This window comes from Takifugu flavidus, chromosome 1 (genome assembly GCF_003711565.1).
Source record: "Takifugu flavidus isolate HTHZ2018 chromosome 1, ASM371156v2, whole genome shotgun sequence".
In the NCBI taxonomy this organism is placed as follows: domain Eukaryota; kingdom Metazoa; phylum Chordata; class Actinopteri; order Tetraodontiformes; family Tetraodontidae; genus Takifugu; species Takifugu flavidus.
In genome coordinates, this window is record NC_079520.1 from 25,434,142 (window position 1) to 25,456,839 (window position 22,698).

The 22,698-nt window shown below is 48.6% G+C and overlaps 3 protein-coding genes across 5 annotated transcripts in view; 1 reads left to right on the top strand and 2 right to left on the bottom strand.

Moving 5' to 3' along the window:
- Window positions 1-1,042: 1,042 nt before the first annotated feature.
- Window positions 1,043-3,368, bottom strand: LOC130528837 (D(5)-like dopamine receptor). Its single transcript, XM_057038614.1, has one exon. The coding sequence runs from the start codon at window positions 2,543-2,545 to the stop codon at window positions 1,154-1,156; it is 1,392 nt and encodes a 463-aa protein (XP_056894594.1). The 5' UTR covers window positions 2,546-3,368; the 3' UTR covers window positions 1,043-1,153.
- A 408-nt stretch (window positions 3,369-3,776) lies between these two features.
- ccser2b (coiled-coil serine-rich protein 2b) lies at window positions 3,777-15,050 on the top strand. 2 transcript variants are annotated; one of them, XM_057038591.1, is made up of 14 exons: window positions 3,777-4,210; window positions 7,948-9,150; window positions 9,234-9,371; window positions 9,856-10,005; window positions 10,079-10,152; window positions 10,237-10,386; window positions 10,741-10,831; window positions 11,013-11,097; window positions 11,176-11,262; window positions 11,338-11,443; window positions 11,508-11,570; window positions 11,662-11,748; window positions 11,829-11,951; window positions 13,121-15,050. In XM_057038591.1, the coding sequence occupies exons 2-14, from the start codon at window positions 7,989-7,991 to the stop codon at window positions 13,424-13,426; spliced, it is 2,622 nt and encodes an 873-aa protein (XP_056894571.1). In that variant the 5' UTR covers window positions 3,777-4,210; window positions 7,948-7,988; the 3' UTR covers window positions 13,427-15,050. The 2 variants fall into 2 exon arrangements, with proteins under 2 accessions (XP_056894571.1, XP_056894581.1); XM_057038601.1 differs by having other exon boundaries at window positions 4,194-4,333.
- Window positions 15,051-18,745: 3,695 nt separating this feature from the next.
- The window catches only part of grid1b (glutamate receptor, ionotropic, delta 1b), a 112,231-nt gene continuing 108,278 nt past the window's right edge, over window positions 18,746-22,698 (bottom strand). The window contains exon 17 of one of the 2 annotated variants that reach the window (XM_057037264.1): window positions 18,746-21,585. In XM_057037264.1, coding sequence (XP_056893244.1) covers window positions 21,094-21,585 — 492 coding nt within the window. In that variant the 3' untranslated portion in view covers window positions 18,746-21,093. The remainder of the gene's footprint in view (window positions 21,586-22,698) is intronic. The other variant, XM_057037256.1, reaches the window with a different exon arrangement.

The window sequence follows — 22,698 nt, forward strand, 5'->3', positions numbered from 1 at the left end:
GTGACCCATTTGTCCTGTCTGGATTCAGGAAATGTGATGTAATGATGCAATTTTGTTGCCTGGCAACATCCTCTTGTGCTGCAAATGTTTAATCCAGGGAGAAATTGTTGTTTCTGTTCTTTTTCTTCTTGTTTAGTGTTTGCTTTTCCACGGTTGCTGCTCTTGTTCTGGTCGCAATGTTACCGGATTTTCGGTTTTTGAAAATCCTTCTTTTTCAGCTGAAAGACGCGATTCTGGGTTCCTCTGTGATATCGGTAACATTAATGTGACGGTTGTCCGACAGCATCTGTGCCGTCTTTTCATCTTCGACGCGTTTGTTCGGCTGGCTGGGGGTCAAAGGTCGGGACAACACTCAGCTCTGATGCACAGGAATAACAACAACAAAGGGCGGAACCACAGGTAAACCAGTCGTGAGTAGAGTGCCCCTCTGGGAGGTTCTGGTGCTGTCAGCTTCTCCAGCTTCTCTCTTCGCCTCCAGCCCATTAAAAGGATCGATACCAAAAAATACTCATCCGGGTATCGATTGATGATCGAAATCAGGAATTATTTGGGTTTTAACGCTTGGGGGGGAAATGGTTTTGTCAGGTCGTCTTAAACATCTCACTTGTGTGTTTTGAGTGTTGTTATATTAATTGTTCCCAAGTGTTTTTGGCTCCAGCAAACAAAAAAAATGATCCATGACTGAATGAAGGAGCAATCAAACCCTCCAGCCCATCTGGCATTGAAGTAAATCATTGTTCCCGATGACAATAGCAACGATTATATGTGATTAGCATTTCAAAGGCCCAAGCATTCACTCAATGACTGTTTTAATTATCACTGGGGGACACTAGAATGAAAGAATCTTGAATTTGAATGAAAACAAACATTTTTCTTTCACATTTTTCTAATTTGAGTTTCGAATGATTTCAAATTTTGAGAAGCAGATGTAATCTACGTCTATTAAAAAGCTAGGCTAAAGTCATTCACCACCAGAACAGCAGCTAAGCTAATTAGCCTTGTCACAGTTTTTTTTTTTTATTAATAATGAAAATAAGAAACATGCATTTGGACTACATTTATTCTGCGAATTTAGCCATTACGAAAAGATTGTTTAGGTTTTAGCATCTTTGAGCCAAATGTGAAGTTTGGAACTTCTCCCCGGGTCCTGTCCTCAGAGATCGCCCAGGTCCTGGATCTGACCCGGAATCAGAAAGGAGTCAGCGGGTCCGGAGGAGCCGAAAGGCACCATGTCCAGAGAGATCTCCGCCTCGCAGTCGCACTGCAGGATCGCGGGCAGCAGCAAGTTGCGGTCGGCGCGCGAATCATCCGACACCACGGAAACTTTGTCAAAGTTCGGCCCTGCGTCTCCCCGGTTTTGCGGCAGCGGCGCCACCAGTCTGTGCGCGCCGGGTCCCGGGACGGGCTCCTTCTGCAGAGTGGTGTCGTGGTGGTAGGAGACCAGCTCGTTGCTGAAATCCACCGCCTGCACCGCGGACGAGGAGCAGAACTTACTGCAGCCCAGAATAGTGGTGAAGGCCTTCCTGAAGTCTGCGTTGAAGGCGTAAATGACCGGGTTCAGGGACGAGTTGGCCCAGCCGAACCACACGAAGATGTTGAAGGTGGTGTCGCTGACGCACGGCGGCTCTCCGACTTTGTCCACGTCGCAAAAGGGAACCACGCAGTTCAGGACGAAGAAGGGCAGCCAGCAGAACACGAACACACCCATGATGACGGACAGCGTCTTCAGAACTTTGGTCTCTCTCTTGAAGGACGTTTTCAGCGCGCTTTCGTCGTGCGTCGACGCGCGGTGGCTCTGGTTCTGCGCGCGCTGTCCCGCCGCCCTCTCCAAGGAAGAAATCCGTCTTATTTGGGTTTGGGCGATGCGGAAAATGCGCGTGTACGTGCCCACCATGATGAGCACGGGGATGTAGAAGCTGATGAGGGACGACGAGATGGCGTAAGTGCGGTTCAGGCTGGCGTTGCAGTCGCCCTGCTCGTGCGCGCTGCTGTTGTTGTCCGCGCGGTGCCAGTTGAGCTGCACGGGGATGAAGGAGATGAGCACGGACAGCGTCCACGCGACTGCGATCATCAGGAAGGCAAAGCGGCGCGTCATCCTGCGCTCGTACCGGAACGGATTGGAGATGGCCCAGTACCGGTCCATGCTGATGACGCACAGGTTCAGGATGGACGCGGTGGAGCACATAATGTCAAAAGCGACCCACGTGTCGCAGAAGCGGCCGAAGAGCCAGACCCCGGCCACCTCGGACACGGCTCTCCAGGGCATCACCAGCACGGCCACGAACAGGTCCGACACCGCCAGCGACACCACGAACGCGTTGGTGACTTTGGAGCGCAGGTGGCGGAATTTGATGACCGCGGCGCACACCAGCGTGTTCCCCAGCAGCGTGGAGACAATCAGCGCGCACAGGACGCAGCCGGTCAGCGCACGCACACTGACCCCTCCAACCGGAGCCGGGACGTCTTCCGCCGCCGTGACCACCCGGAGCGGGTCCACGCCGTCGCGGGGCTCCGTTGGCTCGGTCTCATTGTAAAAGTTTTCCATGGAGTCCGCTTTATGGCAGCATCGTCCGCGTCACCTGGACCTGCGTGTCAGCTCAGGTGCCCAACAGCGGAATAAAGCTGAGCGGACACGCGCACTGCACGGCTCTCAACGCAGCCTGACGCGTTCCGGTCTGGACCCCGACTGGTTCCGAGCACATTTCAACAGGACAGGACACGGGCGTGATTCATAAGTCATCTACTCCATCCAGCTTTACTATTGTAAATTACTTTCATATTACTATGCGTATAATTACTATAATGATGTGAACAGGCGTTTAGATGTCCTTTCGTCATTCCCATTTTTTTAAAAAAATATTTTTTGGTTTTTATTCGAAGCTTTGATGAAAGACATCATTTCTTCTACTGCACCTCAACACCTGCAAGAAGAAATAAGTTAGCAAACTCAACTCCCAACCGCACTTTAGGTTATTGGTGAAGGAATTAATAATACTCCTTGAAAAATGGAGTAAACATTAATCATAAATTGCAAGGTGACAGGGAAACATGCATTAACAGACTTAAAACACACAAAAACGGGTCTTAAAGAGTTTAAAAGTGGCCCCAGGAACGTCTAGAAGAGGCGAGATGAGTTCTTTGGTACCAACTAATTTAAAAGTTTCATGTCTGACTGAAGAAGGACCTTGTCCGTGATGGCAGCTGTAAACAAACTTTATTTCCCAAACTTCATCTTTTATTTTTTTCTTTAAAAAAAAAAAAAATCTCTAATCGATTTAGTCCAAAATGATCCGCTTATCAACCATCAGCGAATGCAGAGAAAAAACAATTCCGCCCTCAGGTGGACAAAACCTCAAACTACACCTGGCGCGTAATAAATGTGGGGTTCCTCTCTCCCAGTATAACCAGTCCGTTTATCCTCTCTGTCCCACTATAGCCAGAATTCATGCTGCTCTCTCTCCCAGTATAACCAGTCCGTTTATCCTCTCTGTCCCACTATAGCCAGAATTCATGCTGCTCTCTCTCCCAGTATAACCAGTCCGTTTATCCTCTCTGTCCCACTATAGCCAGAATTCATGCTGCTCTCTCTCCCAGTATAACCAGTCCAGGACAGCTGGTCGCACTATCCATACATTTTATTAAACCAGTAATCTCGTACTCTGACGTAACTCGGCTTCTCGGTGTAAAACGGTTTGGTGATGAAAGAGTTACGTTTACGGGAGGCGATGACGTCGGCAGTCAGCTGTGGGTTTGCGCGTGCGGGAGGCGCGCGCGCGCACGTTAGATGATTCAGCAGCTCGTGCAGCTGCAGCTGAATAAACAAACCCAGAGAGGCTTTTATTTTGCTGTTTCCCGCGGACAGGTGTTGGCCGCGTGCAGGTCGAGGGCGGAGAAAAGGCCGCAGTCTTCGCTAATCTTCGTCTTTTTCCGGTATAATTCGTAGTGTTGTTTCGACGGCGCACAGGCCGGAGAGGAGCGCTGGAGCCCCCCTGTGAAGGCTGTCGTGCCCGGATCGTCACTCCGTCACCCCCCCGGCGGATTTTATCAGCCTTTTCTGGGCTTTTTGCCTCCGTTGCCGACCTGTCTCCAGGTTTAGATTTGTCTTTGTTTCGGATCCGACGTGAAATCACCCCGACCTGACGCCCAGCCGGCTCCATTCGACCTCCAGCTCCGACATTTCCGCATTTGGGCGCCGGATGCTGCCCGGCAGGTGAGTCTCATCTCCCGCTGTCTTGAAATCCAGGCTGGCTCTCGGAAATCTGGTTATAAAAGAACAATATGGGTGTAATGTCAGCCGTCTAAAGGTCTCGCTACTGACTAACAACAGCTGAAGGTGAGACATTAATAATTAATAGCGAGGTGCTGTCAAACGCAGATAAAGGTAGAGCTGTTGTGCTAATGTTGCTAAAGCTAAACAACAGAAGGGAAATGTATCGATTGTATGTATCGATTATGACGTTCGATCAGTTATTGTATGTCAATAAGGATCATAGATTGTTGTAAATCAGTGAAAAGTAGCTTTCAAATGGTCGATATCAGATTCTGGAAATGTGACAGAACATTTTTCCCTTTTGTTTGTATTGTCTTTTTAAATTTTAAATTCCCTATAAGGCCTTTTTTGATCCTGTTTTTTCATTTATTGTAAAGATCAGTTCCGTTCTGGTTCTAGTTCTGATCACGGTCTCAGAGAGGTTTGGTTCTCGCCTTGACTAGAACTTCAGGGGTTGTTGGTTCTCTCCTCAGGTTCTGTCTTCATCGGTTCTGTTCGTCATGGTCCCCTTGGGCTGCGTTCCAGAAGAACCGCCTGTTTTGGTTCTTCTTCAGCTCAGAACAGGACCATTCCCCCACCCTAATCAATGTGTGATTAGTAAATCTGCGTTATAAATCACAGAGGATGTCCTCAAGTGTTTACCACTTATTCCAGATGTAACAGTCAGGAAAAAAAAAAGATATTCACATCAACAAACTGGGCGTGGAATTGTTTATTTGTGGATAGATCGATTGGAATGGAATTCCAGTATTCATGTGGAGGCAGCTCTGAGGGTGATCGTTTTTCATCACTCGCAGGTTATCGGTCTGGGAGGTGACGGCGTTGTGACCTCGGTTTGACCTTCGTGAAAGGTGTAACGTTCAGGATCTTTGTTTGTTCCTCATGACGTCCTTTTGACCTCTGAGCTCAGATGACGGTTTGGACCTAAACCAAGATGGCGCCAGTGTCCCGCTGTAATTTCACCAGAGACTCATTACTCCCCTCTCATCCTCTCCTCTCATCTCCTCTCTGCTCTCTCCTTTCCCCATCTTCTCCTCCCTTCTCCTCTTTTCTTCTTTAATTCTCCTACCCTCTTTTCCTCTTCCCCGTCACCTCTTCTCTCCTCATAGTTTCTCCTCCCCTTTTCTCTTTCCGAGTGAATAAATCGCAGCGTTCGCTGGGGCGACGATTGACTGCTCAACGTTTCCTGTTGTCTGAAGATTGAGGCCGCGCTGGCGTCCTTGGCGAGAAACTGGTTTTTACTCAATGGTTGCTGAATATTCGGGGACCAGTGAGGATGACGTGTTGTGGATGGGCAGTGAAAGAGGGTCTGTGTGGCAGATTAATGATGGTGGTGGTCCACAGACCTACAACAGACCTTCTGTTGTCCAGGCCAAGTAGCTCTGGGGGGGAGGAGTGTGTGTGTGTGTGTGCATGCGTGCGTGCGTGCGTGTGTGTGTGTGTGTGTGAGAGAGAGAGATATCACAGAGCCTGAGGAGACACTGATTATGAAACATGTGCGCGCAAGTACTTGATTAAAAAATGAAAGAGGCAACTCCCTTTGTTATCGTGCCATCTGTTGTAGAAGGTTTGCAGGAGGTGGAACACACACCTGAGGAGGTGGAACACACAGCTGAGGAGGTGGAACACACAGCTGAGGAGGTGGAACACACACACCTGAGGAGGTGGAACACACACCTGAGGAGGTGGAACACACCACACCTGAGGAGGTGGAACACACACACCTGAGGAGGTGGAACACACACATGAGGAGGTGGAACACACACCTGAGGAGGTGGAACACACAGCTAAGGAGGTGGAACACACACCTGAGGAGGTGGAACACACACCTGAGGAGGTGGAACACACACAGCTAAGGAGGTGGAACACACACCTGAGGAGGTGGAACACACACCTGAGGAGGTGGAACACACACCTGAGGAGGTGGAACACACACACATGAGGAGGTGGAACACACACCTGAGGAGGTGGAACACACACATGAGGAGGTGGAACACACACCTGAGGAGGTGGAACACACGTGTATGGACGTTTAAAGAAGCTTGATTGATAGATCAGCGTAGGTTTAGCTCAGGTGTTTTTAGCACCATCTGTGTTGGTGTAATCAAATATAGAGGCCACATTATTGATGTTGGGCATCGGTGTGGGTCACCTGTGTCACCTGGAGCCTTCTCATTGGTTGAGTGAATTTTCCAGATGTGAGTACCTGTTGTTACCCTGTTGTTACCCTGTTGTTGCCCTGTTGTTGCCCTGCTGCCCTGTCTCATGTCTGGTGTTGCCTCTGTGAGACCAGAGTTCAGACCAACATGTTCTCACGAGTGTCGTTACATCACCGGTGACCTTTGGCCTCAGGAGCTTTAATAAATCCGATAGATTGGTTTTGTTTTAGAGTGAAGGAAAATGCTTTTCATATAAAGTGATCATCAAGCAGCTCCATAATTCTTCTTTGGTCAAAATTGCTCATCAGTCATCGTATCGAAAGCTGTGAACTTTAAATTTGCAGATCCAATCTGTTGTTTTCATTCCATCATATTTTTATGATTGGAAAATATCAAAGTTTCCCCTTTCGCATTGGTAATGATTAATTCCCTTTTCCAAGCCGTGTCCTTATCTGGGGAGATAAACGTGATTGGCAGTGGCAGGTTGAGCTGAGACGCGGAATGTTCCTCTGATCTGAAAATATCAGACCGTCACTGCGCAAAAGCAGCTTTTAAATGAATTAAATAGAGATTTAATCCATCCAGCAGATAATTTTACATCTTATAGTCCAGATAATAAGGCTTTTTAAACTGGCTGAGATCTCTTTGACACTGTTGTGACATTTCTCGTTGAAATTTTGAGGTTGAAATAAAATGAACCAAGAATTAAATCCAACGATAATCGGGTTACCATTACTATTGGGGTTTTCATTGGCCTGTTCGCACATTTCCTGTGAAACAGGAAGTGACATCACAGGTGCCCACGGCAGTGAAGTACAGTCACATCTCATCAGGATATGTATGAAATGACCTTTTAAAAGATTAGATCACTTTTCGTGATAAAACTCTTATTCACATGACGTAAGACTGACCTGCTTGACCCAGGTCCTCATATCAATGACCTTTAAGCATGTGATTCACGATCAATAACAGTACACGGAGTTCTGTCCTGATGTTGCCTCCTCAGTCGTCATGGAAACAGACAAACTACCGTGTGTTATTTTTAACCGTTCTCATGCTGAAATCACAAGTTTTTGATGTTTTCCTCAGCAACAGTTGGGCTCTTTTCCTCCTCACCAGCTCATGATGTTCTCACCTTGTGTACGGTGGCCTGGGGTGGACATTTCATGAAAGAGGCTCATTTTGTTTGTGTGTTTGTGTCGCCACGAGCACTTTTGATTCATTCTGCGGGCTGAGAGTATTAACTTTCATAACAGCAGATCAGCAGATCAGCATGGTTATTAATGGCTTTATCATCTAATGATGAATAGATGATAACTCATGGTTTGGTGTCATGGTTCGTACCCCCTGTGTGAATTAAGAGCTTTCAGTTAATGTTATAACCCAGTTAATGTTTTGACTGTTGTTATTACACAGTTACTGTTACACAATGCCGTTACTGTATTTGGACGGTTTGTTAACTTGGTGACGTTTGATCGGCCACGCCGCCTTGCTTTAATGCTTCTTTCTCCTCTCCAGGTCTCTGCCTGGTGTCTCCATGGTGACGGAGGCAGTAGTAGATGTCAGTCTCCTCTCTTGAAGCCCCTCCCACCATGCCCACCATGGTTTCCAGACTGCCAAAGTTTGGCTTCCAGTCTAAATCGGCCTCCTCCTCTAGCGGCACTCACTCGGGTCCGGCTACCTCCGCTGATATGACCAGCACCCGTCTGACCAACGGGTTCTACCACCACCCTGGTCCAGTGGGGGTCAACAGCTCCGCTGCTGGCTCCTCCCCCTCAGTCAAGCAGAATGGATTTCTCCGAGTGCCTGTTTCATTCGCCGTGAACTGTGGACAGGAACACGGGGGCGATGAAAAGTCAGAGGCGAAGAGAGGAACCGTGTGTCAGAACCGCTCTACCAACAACCGTCAGGTTCATCCAGTCCCATCACAGCAAAGTGCCAGAACAACAGCGGGAAAGGGGCGTGTCCTTAACCATCCTGCGACATCCTCATCCTCACGGTCGCCACAGTCTGCCCCTAAAACACTTCCCGTCTCTAAAGGTTCCTCCAGGCTGGGCCAAATTGCTCCGAACCTCACAAATGGAACAAAACAGGCTCCAAATGGTCCTCCGGCATCAAAACCATGGACAGGTCGGGGTGGTTCTCTGAGACGGCCTCAGAGCTTCCCTCATCCTGGTGTGTCCGGGTCTCTTTTCCAGACGAAACAGGCCAGCCGCTCACACTCCAGCGACGACCTGGGCTCCGCTCCATCTGCCCAGCTGACCCAAAGCGACCGCATTCGCTCTCAGAGCCTCAATCAGGTCCGACGTCAGGCCTCCCCCAGCCTAAGCCCTTCCCCCTCCTCATCCTCCCCCGTCACCTCCACCCGCTACTTCCTGTACAGCTACAACAGGTCCAGACTCAAGCCAGCGCCATCTTCCCAGGGTTCAGCACGAGGAATCTCCACCATCAGTGGACAGACTCCTGACGGGGGAAGCTGGGGAAGATCTGGGATTAGCGTCCCCTCTCTACTGCCCCCTTCTTCCTTAAAGAAGCCCCTCCTACCAACCATTGTCCCCTCCTCCAAAAATAGCGGCGTCAGCTATAAGTTGTCGCGCCCATCACTCAACAAGCCGCTCCGACCCTTACGAGCGACCCCAGCAAGACCGCCTATAGGAGAACAGGAAGTGAACCAGACGGCGAGTGTGGAGACAGCGCCGACGACAGGAAACAGCCAATCAGGTTTGTCTTTAACATCTGTAAAAACAATAGATCCAATCAATCAGAATAATGACACTAAAAAGGTTAACTGTAATCATTGACAGAGGGACCGACTGCTGAGACACTGACCCAGAAGGAGGAGGTGGAGGGGGAGACGCTGGACGACATGTCCCTGTCCTCCAGCTCGTCCCTGGATCCAAATCACGCCAGCCAGGAATACATGGATGACTTCGACAACCTCGGTGAGAGAGAAACACACGAGCACACGTTCAGTAAAGTCACCGATACGCTACAATGATGCTAATAAAAAAGGCTACCCCAGATTGTTGGGGGGCGGGGCCAAAATTTTACCTAAAATGATAGAAAGCAGACCAGAAAAGTTTAATTTAATGCTTTTTTTTACGAGGAATCAAGTCCAACAAGTCTTTCGGCCTGTTGTTCTTGTTGCCAGGTAACCAGGGTGTGTTCAGGGTACCTTCAGAAACCAGTAAGTTGGAAATTAGAAGATAAAATAATCGACTGAAACATGACTAACTGGGAGAGGTGCGGCCCAAATTGACCTGTAATTTGTACCCAACGCACCCTGAATCTACCTGCACAGGCGCATAACGATTGTGTCACCAATATAAATCAGTGAATGCCATCACCCATAATACACACGCCCACGTGCACATGTGTGTGCACGTGTGCGTGTGTGAGGAATAAATGGTTTCTCTTTTCTTGCAGGGAACGGTGGGGTGGGAATTCTGCATCTCTCCTCTGTAAATGATGAGAACCAGTCATGTGCCGGGTTTGACCAGAAGGCAGCTGTTGCCAAGACGACGAGGCTCTGTTTTGTGGATGATGGAATGGAATGCGGCGACATGAGACTCAGTGGTGGGTTCAAATGTTAAAGATGGGTGAAATGGGGGGGGGGGACACCGATTTTTACAAACCTGTTTGTGTGCAGGGGAGCCGCGGGAACAGGATCTGTCGCCTCTTCACTCCAGGAGAAGGTCCAGTGGGCTAGTGGACCATGACCAGGTGACGTCACATGACCTCAAGATTGTGTCTGGCCTTTTCACTGAGGAAAAGGCCACTGAAAACGGGCTGTCTGACCTCCCACAGGGCGGCTCATCCCTGGACCTGTCCCCGTCAGACAGCTGTGGCTCTGGGGGAATCTACATGTGGGATGAGGAGGGCCTGGATCCTCTGGGAGGACTCGCCACGACCCCTGGCAGCAACACCACCCATCCCATCGGGAGCTTTGACAGCGTGGTGAGTTCTGTCACGTGACCACCAACCGCCGTGAGCCCTCTGGCTCCATCTAGTGCCAGTTTAGAGAATTACATACACTTTTTTACTCGGCAACATTAGGAAACTGCGCCATAATGAATGAAATAATTACATGAACTTAAAAGGCATCTGGGGAAAGGCATTTCCCCCAATTTATTGTGAATTAGTTAAACTGTAACTGTGATCTATATTTCTTGATGGTGTTTTTGATAAAGCCGGTCTGATCAGAGAGATGAGATAAGGTCAACAACTGTGACCGTTCCTGTCTCTGAGGGTCTCATGGCTGGTGTCGGAGTGTTGGTCTGATATTAAATGACAATGCTTCTGTGTCTTAAGGACATCTTGACCCATCTGGACTCCTGTGATCTGGACGATGACGACCTCATGTTGGACGCTGACGACTCTGAAGCTTCCTCGCTGTTCAGCGGTACCAAACTCGCCACATTCAGTCCTCACTCTCAAAAATGTCGCGGCTGATTCAGAGACACGACCGTTTTCGTGTCACCTGGGCGTTGAAACCGGCCAACAGTTCAGACCGGTGGAGTCTTTGTCTGTTGACGTTGGTGTTTCGGGTGGTTTTTGACCTCGCTGCCGTGTCACCTGTGCAGATGGGGGCGGGACTTCTCACATGGCCGAGTGGACGAGGAGGCAGCTGTGCTGGGGAACGCAGGAGTTTGACAACCACAGCGAGAGGTGATGTAACTTCCTGGCATGTCCTGGCGCTGTCCTGTCCATGGTCTGACTGAGTTCTTGCCTCCGTGGTTCCATCAGATCTTTCAAACTGAACGAGGACACTGGGAATAAAAAGCCGGACATCGGCAGCGACAGCGAGCTGCTTCTGGGCTTCTTTCCCCACAGGTTGGGTCTTAGTCCAGCACCTCAGACACATGAACTCCAGGTGTGCTCACCTGAAGTGCTTCCTGTTCCCCTCAGGTCTGACTTCCTGTCTCGTGGCTTCGGTGCTGATGTGGAGGAACTTGCTGAAGACTGCTGTGCAGTCAGATCCCAACTGGAACATCTGCAGAGCTTACTGCTCCAGGTGGGCACCAACGTTCTCAGATTTCCTCCGTGTTCTAAGTGTTCAACATGTGATTGTTGTTCAGGACGACGATGAAAACAAAGACACTCTCAGCCCCGAAGACTCCTCCCACTCTTCTGACTCCCAGGTCAGTTGATTCCCCTCCTCGTTAAGAGGGAAGAAACACAACGACCGACTTTAGCGAACCGCGGGCCTGATGTGGGTTTGCGTCTGTTCAGGTTCAGGCTCTCCTGCAGGAGGTGCAGCAGCTCAGAGAGGAGCTGAGGAGTCGAGATCAGACCATCGCTCACCTGACGCTGCAGCTGGTCGGTCCACACCTCCCGAAAGACGCCGCGGTCCTCGACGTCTCTGTCCACCAGTGCTAATAAAGTTGTACTTTGGTCAGGCTGTTCCCACGGCAACCACCAGATGCCGCTGCCAGCAGACCAAGGGAGCGGTGGACTGTCACACGCAGACAAACATCACGGAGAGAGAGCGCGCGACCCCTCATGCCCCACGGAGAGAGAACGTGAGAATGCACACACACACACACACACACCCACACACACACACACACACACACACACCAGGGTCTAATGATCGGGAGGGTTATATTGATATATATCCTGTGATTGGCTGAGCAGCTGATGACGTAATCAGTATTTGAGGCTTGAGTAGTGCTGTGTTTGACCTGTAGGGGGCGCTGCCACACCTTGTAACTCCTATTTATTAACGTCACACTTACTTTTCCAGATCTTTGTTTGTTTGTTTGTTTGTTTGTTTTTTGTTTGTTTGTTTGTTTGTTTGTTTCTTTCTTTCTTTCTTCTTTCTTTCTTTCTTTCTTCTCTCTTTCTCTCTTTCCTCTGATGAATGAGCATCTTGTCGTCCTGTCCATCTCTCCGTCAGACTTTACTTCCTGTCCCTCTCCTGTCTCCCCCCTGGCAGTATCAGCGCTCCAGGCCTTACAGGGGGAGACCCAAGCCTGGAATCCCCCCTCACCTCTCTGAGAAGAGTGAGTCCCCCCAAAACCACCTTCTGTGCACTTTACATTCCAGTTTAGTCTTTGGTCCAGAGGGACTTACAGTGAGGGACCCATGTGAGTAATAAGAGCTGTGTCTTCCAGAGCTTTCAGAACTGCCTCAGATCCCACCGGACTGTTAACTGTAGATCTGATTATGCTACAGGAGGTTAAGAAGTTTAGTAGAACCTCCCTCCGTCCCTCCTTTCCTAACAGTTGAGCCACTGATTCTGCTTCTGCTAAACCTTTATTTTTCCCTGTGTCCACTGCTTTCGGCCAGGAGTGGAAAAACTCGTCTTTTACTTCACTGACTCAGCCTGGTACGTTTCTATCCCCTCGTCTTCCCCATCCCCCCCGTCTGTGTGATCCGTCGCATCAGATTAGGATTATGGCCTCATGTGAAGAAATTATCCAGGAATTAAAAGGCATGAAAGCTCCTTTTTCCAGGGAAGGTCTTAGAGGCAAAGTGTTTGTCTTCATCCTTTTATCCTCATTGCTGTCATCATCTCCATCCTCCTCATGTCTTCATTCATCCCTTCATTACCAGGGGCTGCGGTTGCAGTTCCTGGGTCATCCGCCAGATGTCGCTGTGGTTCTGTGAAACGCGTCCTTGCGAACGTGGACGTGGATCATAGTTGATCAACCGTGGATCATATTGAATCAGTCCATGTGTTCTCCAGCTACAGGTACTTCAGCCCTCCAGCCAGGCAGAGCAGAACCCAGTGACGCGCCAAAGCGCCGCCGCGCTGCCTCCTCAAGCGAAGCCACGCCCCCACCAGCCCCAGGGCCTCGAGGACGGCGGGCAGCGACGCTCTGGAGGGAAGATAACGGAGCGGAGCGGAGCGAATGCCAGAGAGCTCCAGCCGCCGTCGAAGCTCCGCCTCTTCCTGTCTCAGAAGTCCACCTCAGCCGCCAGCCGGCTGCTGAAGCGTCCTCCTGACCCGGAGAGAAAAGGCTCGTCCCGCCTCCCGAAGCCAAAGATCTGAGGCGGCCCGGACCTCGTCATCAGACTGTCAAGTCGTTAAGTTATTAAAGATGATACTGATTTAATTTATTAAAACTAAATTAAAGCTTAGAAGCGTTTGACTCTCCAATCGGCCGCGAGCTGCTGGTCCAGATTTAGGCTCCTCCCACTATACGTAGACGGCAGATGTGCAAAAACCACGAAATAAATGGGATCACGTCGCTACGGGACATCTGTCTCTAACGAAGAACCTTCCGAGCAAACTTTTCTTCTCTGACTTCCTGTCCCAACCAACACAACAGCTGTGTCCACGTCACTTCCTTGCTCCCTCTTCCCTACTCCCTACTTAGGGAGCCGGGTTGAGCGGACGAGCGCTCCACCCAGATTGGTGTCGCCGCTGGTCGGGTTATTTCATTTTTACTAATTAATGAGTATAAAACACTTCATAGTCCCTTAATAGTTGACTTAATTATTGAGTAATAGTTAAGGTCATTTCTAGGTTGATGGGATATAGGAGGCACCAGTCGTTCACTACTTTTCCCAATGCATTATGGGATACGGTGAGTGCAGTGAATGGGGTGCAGTGATTCTCTTGCTGCTTCTCTATATTTGGATGAGGGAGTGATTTTGGACACAGCTAAAGGCCCCGCCCCCTCCCGGACCGCCACCTTTATTCGCTTCACTTCCTGTTTCTGCTGGAGTTTTTCTGGTTTCCGTAAAGTCAGAAAAATATTCCCGTCAGACGGACGATGACAAATGTGACTTCTTTTGGAAAAGGTGACTCGGCAATATGCAATAGAATTATGCAACCTCGTGATTGATTCCACTGTGAGGAACCATGAGTCAGCAGGCTCAGCGTTACCACGGTAACGCCGCCTGGGCAAGGTCAGCGACTGGGGGATCTCACGTTCAGGATTCCTCTTTTCCTAAACGTCTGCTGCTGTAGTGTTATTGGTGCTTTTTGACCACACCCACTTTGTCACCTTCAGTAAAAAAGTGTATATTTAGCACAATAGCTAGCTGGCTAATAGTTTTTCATGTGATTCCAAGCATTTCTGGGGTCTGTTCTAAACAGATTCACACTCAAAATACTCGTTTGTTGCTTCAGAGTTTCTGTCGTTGTCTCCCTCTACGACGACGATGCAGCTATCTATCTATTAGCGCCAGGTTTAGCATTAGCATTTACGTATTTAACATTTGCTGTTGTCGTATCGGAACAACCTGAACAACACACGACTCTTAAGATGAGTATAACTGTTGCACTTTTATTTTGAAAGCTTGAAGAAGTATTGATGCACTTCCTGTGTGTTCTGTAACTGACAGGAACTTTTTTTTGGGTGGAACTGATGTTGTCTGGTTGTTGTTTCTGCTACGTGAGGAGGAAAACATCTTCCCCCGTGGGATTAATCCGAATTCCTCATTTTGAACATGTGATTGACTTGATAAAGGCACTTTAAAGAACGCTAACGTGGCTTCAATCCTGAAACTAAAATATCACCTTTCATGTTTTTTTTCGTCGCGCCAGCACTCCAGAAGAAACAAAAACGGATCAATCCCATAATTCTGCGTCCACGCCGCCACCAGGGCCTCGGCCCTGATTGGTTCCTGTTGTCGGTCGTCTCAAATAAAAACAGAATTCAAACATTTTTCTGCTCTGAGTCCGTTTCTGTCGCCTGTAGTCCGATCACAGGAAGTGCAGCGATGATGTCATGAATTTAGTCGGAGTTATTTCAGTGACATCACAGTTAAGCAAATGCGACGAAGACGCCGAAGAGGAGCAGACAAACACCATGCACTATTACGTACTGTTAGCTTAGCATCGTGGTAGCGCAGTCAGGGCCCGAGGCTGAGAAGCAGAGGGTTGTGGGTTCGAGTCCCGGTGTGGACGAAAATTTGGGAGGCGTTCTGGTAGCAGGGGGCAGTCCCAGGACACCTTTAAAGTGCTGCCGAAGTACCCTTGGGCAAGATAACAAACCCCCAAATGCTCACATAGGGCCCGGGATGAGCTGCCTTCACCTAAATGTAGCAGGGAGCGGCTCCAGCACTTCCTGTGACCCCAAAACTGAAGAACATGTTTGTGATCTGTTGGGATTCTTCGACCTAAGCACAACTGAGGGATTGGACGACTTCATAGAGGAGGATAACAAACTCGTGTACCGCGTGTTAGGTCACTGAAACCTAGAAAAGGTTCTGAAATGAATGGATTTGTTATTCTTAGCTAGCTTAATTTAATGTTGGGAATATTGCAACATTCCTGTCTAATGTAATAAAAGCTGTGGTCGCTTCCTGCTTCTGTCACCAGTGAGCTGCCCCCTCTCGTGGTGCAGGGATTGTGCTGGGTTTTGGACCAGCAGGAGTTCTGGTGGTGCAGGTGTGTTTCAGACTGGGTCTGGTTCTGGTTTTAAATCAGGCTCTGAAGTCAAGAAATACGGAGTGTAGCAAACGTTAGCATGAGCTGAGTGTGATTTCCAACCTGACTGATGACCAGTAAAGTCTGTTGCCATGGTTTCAACAATCCTCACCTCAGCAATTTTAATGGCGTCCTCGCTGAGGCGAGTGAAATTCTTTTCCCTATTTCTCCTCTTGAGTTTGAGGCAGACGGTTTTGTTCTGTACGCCATCACTCCATCCTTTCAGAAGGACGACTCGGCCGTCTCTCTGGATTCATACGCAGGCACGACCACCATTAGCGCGTTTCCACAGCTGCAGCATCAGAACACGACGATCCCCACACAAACTCAGTTCACCTTACATTGACGATGTTTAACATACCTGCTAGCAGAAGCTAATAGTTTACGTCTTTCCTGTCACCTGGTGACCAAAGGTGGCAACAGAAGGCCTGAAGGGCAGCTGAAGGTCTTTGCTACTCGTCCTAATTTGCTAGTTTATAGCTAATTTCATAGCAAAGTTGAACAGATAGCTTTTCAAACCTTTTCAGTGATTCTGTAATAAACAAAAGCTACAGCGACGGAGGGATGGAAACCTCCCCCCGATCCGCTCCTTGAATTGCAGAAGATCCCTCAGGGTTCAGGTCCTCAACTCCTCGTATTATCTTACCGACTGAACGCTCTGGGTGATTCAGGCTTTAATCTACTGCGGCATAATTAACACTTTCACAGAGCAAACAAAGCTCATCTGCTCTTCATCCTCTGCAGGAAATAAAGGGGTGTAACACCGACCCAAACGTCTCAGCCTCAGTCGAGAGATAACCCAGCGCTAACGTGAGCGACGTAGCTTAGCTTCCGTACAATTTCCCTGGTGTTAAACTGTTTTTTTTTCTTTTAATTTCACTGAGACCGTGTTGGGTTTCAGCCGACGCACGACTGCAGAAAGGACGAGAAGCAATTACACAGAATAAACTAGACGGGCGGCGAGATAATTACGCTATCATTCAGGACCTGAAACCACCACGAGTGCAAACACCTCAGAGGAGCTGAGACCACATGGGCTCTGATCCACCACCGGGGCCACGTCTGCAGAAGCTTTTAGATTATTTCCACCTTGTTTTGTGTGTGTGTGTGTGTGTATTGGAGTTTTCTGGACTGTTGTCAAAAAAACTTCAAATTCCACAGCTAAAATCCTGAAATCTTTAAATGAAACGATGAAATACTTAATTTTCCAACTAAATGAATTGAAGGAAACATTGAGTTTATATTCTGACGTCAGCAAACTGGCTCCTCCAGTGGATAACCTGTTAGCATTTTAGCATGTTAGCACGCAGCACTCATGTTGGCCTCCCATTTTATACCTCGCGTTGCAGAGATGATGAAGATGCTGATGGTAATGAAGATGATGATGATGGTGTTGATGATGATGATGGTGTTGATGATGTTGATGATGATGATGATGATGTTGATGGTGTTGATGATGTCGATAATGATGATGGTGATGATGATGGTGTTGATGATGTCGATGAAGATAATGATGATGGTGATGATGGTGATGATGATGGTGAAGATGATAATGATGATGATGGTGTTAATGATGTCGATGATGATGGTGATGATGATAATGATAATGATGGTGATGTTGATGTTGATGATGATCATGGTGATGATGATGGTGTTGATGATGTCGATGAAGATAATGATGATGGTGATGATGATGATGATGGTGATGATAATGATGTTGATGATGATGGTGTTAATGATGTCGATGAAGATATGATGATGGTGATGATGATGATGATGGTGATGATGATAATGATGTTGATGATGATGGTGTTAATGATGTCGATGATGATGATGGTGATGTTGTTGATGACGTTGATGATGATAATGATAATGATGATGGTGATGGTGATGAAGATGGTGTTGATGATGATTATGATGGTGATGATGATAATGATGATGATGGTGATGTTGATGATGATCATGGTGATGATGATTGTGATTGATGATGGTGATGATGATAATGATGATGATGGTGATGTTGATGGTGATGTTGATGATGATCATGGTGATGATGATTGTGATTGATGATGATAATGATAATGATGATGATGGTGATGATGATGGTGTTGATGATGTCGATGATAATGATGATGATGGTGTTGATGACGTTGATGATGATAATGATGGTGATGGTGATGAAGATGGTGTTGATGATGATTATGATGGTGATGATGATAATGATGTTGACGATGATTATGATGTCGATGATAATGATGATGATGGTGATGATGATGGTGATGATGATAATGATGATGATGGTGTTGATGATGTCGATGATAATGGTGATGGTGATGATGATGGTGATGATGATGGTTCGCAGGTGGACCCCATCAGGTGTACTGAAGCGTCAGATTTAAAGCGGTTGTAATACCGCTGGTGGCCATGAGGGGTCAGTGTAGCCGCCACACACCAAAGCGGCGCACTGAAGAAGAAGAGGACTGCAGGCGAGGCTGTGACAGCTGGAAGGCAAACAAACTGCGTGTGAACCCACTTGATCACTGATCTCTGCTCACTAAACAGGCAGCAGGGGTGAGGCACCATTTAGTGAACTCAGTGAGAAACTGGAAACCTGCTTCAGTTGAATAATTCAGCTAATAATTAATAATTCATGCCAGCCTAGCTTCGCTTGCGTGCCACAAAGGATGATGGGATGTATTGCATTTTAAGAGACCATTGGTTGTACGCTACTTTTTACAATGCTTAATGGGATAGATTGAGTTTACAATATATACACTTAACGTACAGACAGCCCTACAAAATAGCACCCTAGTTAGTGCACTATATAGGGAATAAGGGCAAGTCTGTGTCTGACCCATGTGACCAATGAGTGTCAACCTGAAGAGATTTGACCCCATGACCTGCTGAAGAAGAGCTGATGACGCAATGCAGTACAGTCATTTATAAACAGTTTATTATTCACTGATTAACAATGTAGTAAACAGTCGTCAACCCTAAACTGCTGCGGGAACGATAGTATCAACGTAAACGACATCGCACAGATAAGCACGGCTGTGGAAACTTAATTACAGAGGAATGAAGCCTGGAACCGGCAGAACCTCTTAGTTCCAGAAGTTCCAGGTTCTAACAGAGTGCGGTCGGCCAGTAGGGGGCGATGTCGGGTCCTGCGTAGTTTATGACCAAGGACGACGCAGCTTCCTGACAAAAGCTGTGAAGGATTTTCTCCATCAGACAAGCAGCGAACGTCCCAAAGCAGCTTCAGAAGACGGAGTTCTTTTGTTCCCCCCAGTTTAGCAGACGTCTTCAGCTGGTGGTGCCGGCGCGGCGCCACAGGCTTCTCTCTATATCCAGCGTCAGCGGTTCTTCTTCTTGTGCCTCCTGGCAGCATTGTGGAGCTCCAACAACGGTACGTCGGCTGGGAGGAGGATTTGTTCAGGTGGAGAGCTTCTTAAGGGCTGGAGGAAGTAATCCGGGGTTTAGGAGCAGATCCAGGTGGGAACGGCCCAGGCTGCTGTTCCATCCTGGGACAGAAGGAGAAGCCACTCATCCAGTATATGTATAACAATCCCAATTCAAGATGGAGATCGTGTGCGGCTGCCGTGGCCCCGCCCACAGGAGCCATCGCAGGTTCAAGGTCTGCACATGAGGAGGTCCCTCAGCAGGCTTTTTACATCCATTCACTCATCCATCTGGCCACTCTGGCATCTCCATCCATCCAGCTTTGTCAGTGGACCAATCAGATTCACCCCAATGCTCATGTGACCACCCAGTCAGGTGACTTCCTGCCCGTGATCTTTTAAAAAGATGGACATAAAGATGCCTTTAATAAATTGCAGTGACTCTCAGGAGAAGAGTGTGAGGTCGCTGCAGCACAGACAATCTTTGTTCCCTGTCGGCTGACATCAAAGCTCACCTTCTCATTTCTGCACTGATGTTCATGGAACCAGAACCTCTGTGGAACCAGAACCCTGTCCTGATCATCTCATCAATTAGATAAGAATTTGAACCAACGAATAAAGTTTATTGATAAAAGAGAGGCAGGTTTAAAGGTTAAATACCCATCAATCAATCAGACCATTTAAAGACGAGGAATAATTCAGGAAATCCGAGAATCACAACAAAACCAAGATAATCTGATCAATAAAACTAATCTGATTGGAGGTTTTATGGACACCAGGGGTCGACGTGTTGCTGACGGTGCCTCCAGTGTTCCTCAAAATGAACATTTCAGGCTAAATTAGCAAAGCAGGAACCTCAGACGTGGACTCTGACCGTCCTAATGTGGTCTTAGATTATTGGAACCCACACACGCAGCTTCACTCAGCAACTCACAGACAGACAGGTGGATCGAATCCACCATCTGGATCTGGTCACCACTCCAGAGATCTGGCTGGGATCTTTCAGGAGAACTTCCCACAATTCAAAGCTCTCACCCCAACATCATTCCAAACTCCTCCCAGCTCCTCTCTGAGGTCGGTGTGCGTCCTGGATTCTTCTGAAAGTGATCAGTCATCGGGTTCTAAAGGTTCAAGCTTGTTCTCACGTCAGGAACCTCAGAATTCTTTAGAAGTTCTGGTGTTCCAGGACGGCCACGGCCAATCGCACGTCGGCACACGGAGCCTTGGATCGACCCGAGAAGGCACGTGGAACATCCGAAGGTTCTCAGAGTTGATCACAACATCTATGTGAGGAACCGGCGAGATCCACAAGAGTTCCTCCAGAACTTGGACGTTCCTGACAGGCAGAAGATCACAGAACCCAAAGTGCGTAAAAGCACAAGAAAACCTCTGGTTGGACCCCAACGTGTATCTAAACCCTAAAACAGCGGTGCATCATGGGAAGTCGTTTAGGTCGGTGAGTTGTGGAGACACATCGTTTAATTTCGGCACTTAGAAAACAAACACAAAGAACTGTGGGTCGTCGTTTCATGGTCAACAAAATTTACAAAGTCGTTCAAAACAGTCGGAACTTTGTGGTCGAGCTGCGCAGGTTCACGCCGGTGGAAGTTTTTATCTCGTTTTTCTCTGCTTTTTTTCTGTAGAACTCAACTTCAAAAATTGAGAATATTGAAAATACACTTTAACCTCACTTTGTTTTTGTTTTTTCATATTTACACGAATGTACAAGAGAAAAATTACACCGCCGCCGTTCCGACGCCCTCGGCTTCTGGACAGAATACAAAAATCGTATACTTTGTACATGGTCGCTCTTCGTCCCTCTCAAGTTTCCGTTCCAACCACCTCCAAAGTGGTTCAAAAAGTCCAGAATCTGAACCCCCCCTAGATAGACGTACTGTGGCTGGCATCAATGGCTTCGGGCAGTGGTCCTGCGGAGACTGCCTGGTAGGACAGTGGCATGGGGGCCTTGCCAGGGCTCTGGCGGAAGAGCCCCCCGTTGGGGGCCCTGTGTTTGCACTGCAAGGTGCCACTGAGACTGGTGCTGCTGAGTGGGTGGTGCAGGGGCAGCGTGTTGCTGCCAAGGCCCTGGGATGGTGGCAGAGTCCTTCCCAGGGTCCCCCCATGGTGAGGATGGGGTAGAGGAGGAGGCTGCATCCCCTCCCCGGGAAGGTAGGTGGTCACAGCGAGACCCGAGGACGGGTAGTCCCGCACGGACTCCGGCCCCGGAATCAGAGAGGCCTGGCTGGGCTGCACTCTGCCGATGTCCAGCGCAGAGATCTCGATAGAGGGGCCGGGGATCTGCTTGTGGGCCAAGTCCTCGTCCAAAAGACTGTTCATACGACGATGCACCTGTTCCAGGTTCACCTCCTTGTCCTATAAGAGCAGGAGGAGGAGGAGGGGGTGGAGGAGAGAGGAGAGACAGGGAGGAGAGGAGGGAAGGGGGACACAGAGGCTGAGATTGGCGATGGGCGGGTTTATGGGCGTGGCCTAAAACTCGTCACATGGAGACTGACTGACCTTGAGGCCACAGAAACCAGTTAGAAACCTTGAAATCAAACTTGGGTGATGAGATTTGAAAGCGGAAATGATCCTGGAGCCGAGCCGACTGTTGGCCGAGCGGCCGCATTCCCCGGGTGGGGGAACAGCGAAGGTGAGAAGACGTTCTCCACATGCGCTCGCCAGCCCAGCGCGGCTCCAGCATCGCTTCAATAATGACGTTAGTAAGTTATTGCTCAGAATGCAGCTTTTATTGCTCCACCAAAGGCAGTTTTAGTCAGCGAGGGTCAGATTTTAACCGCTTCACACGTGGAAACGAGAACTGGGTGAGATGGTTAGCGCCACCTAGTGGAGACGCCAGTGACTGTCTGCTGCAGCTCTGATCACGGTTACTGACTGAGTTTAAGAGTAACTGGAATCTTGGAGTCTTGAGTTGCTGCTAATGCTAAGCGTCTGCCTTTAACCTTTGTTCCAACTTTAAGGAAGGGGGGGTTTATGACTGATCCTCTCTAGCCTCGAAGAGCTTCCCTTACCCCCAATTAAAAGGACTCCATTGCGCTATTGTTCTCTCTGACTGGCGTCTCATTAGAATGTTTTTAGCAGCATTGTCAGAAGTGGCAACCAGCCAGTCAGACATAAATAGCTGGGATTAAAACCTCGGCTAGTCGTTAAAGAGAGACTGGTGAAGTGAGCGGGGAGGCAGGAAGCAGCCGCTGGCTGGGGGCCTCCATTAATTCGGGAAACAAACGTCTTTCTTAATGAGGACAGCGGAGGAAAGTGTTAGCGCCTCTGCTACTGTTGTGGAGGCTGTGCCTCAGCGCGATAAGAACAGCTCATTTTTAATTCAAGCGGCCCGTGAAAACATTTAAACCTTTTCAACAACCAACTTTTGATAACAGACGGCGGTTGTTCGGCTCCTCAGCCCCCCCCAGGGTGAAAATTTACTGCTACTGCGACGAATCACCTGCATAAAAACGGAGGCTTTGAAAA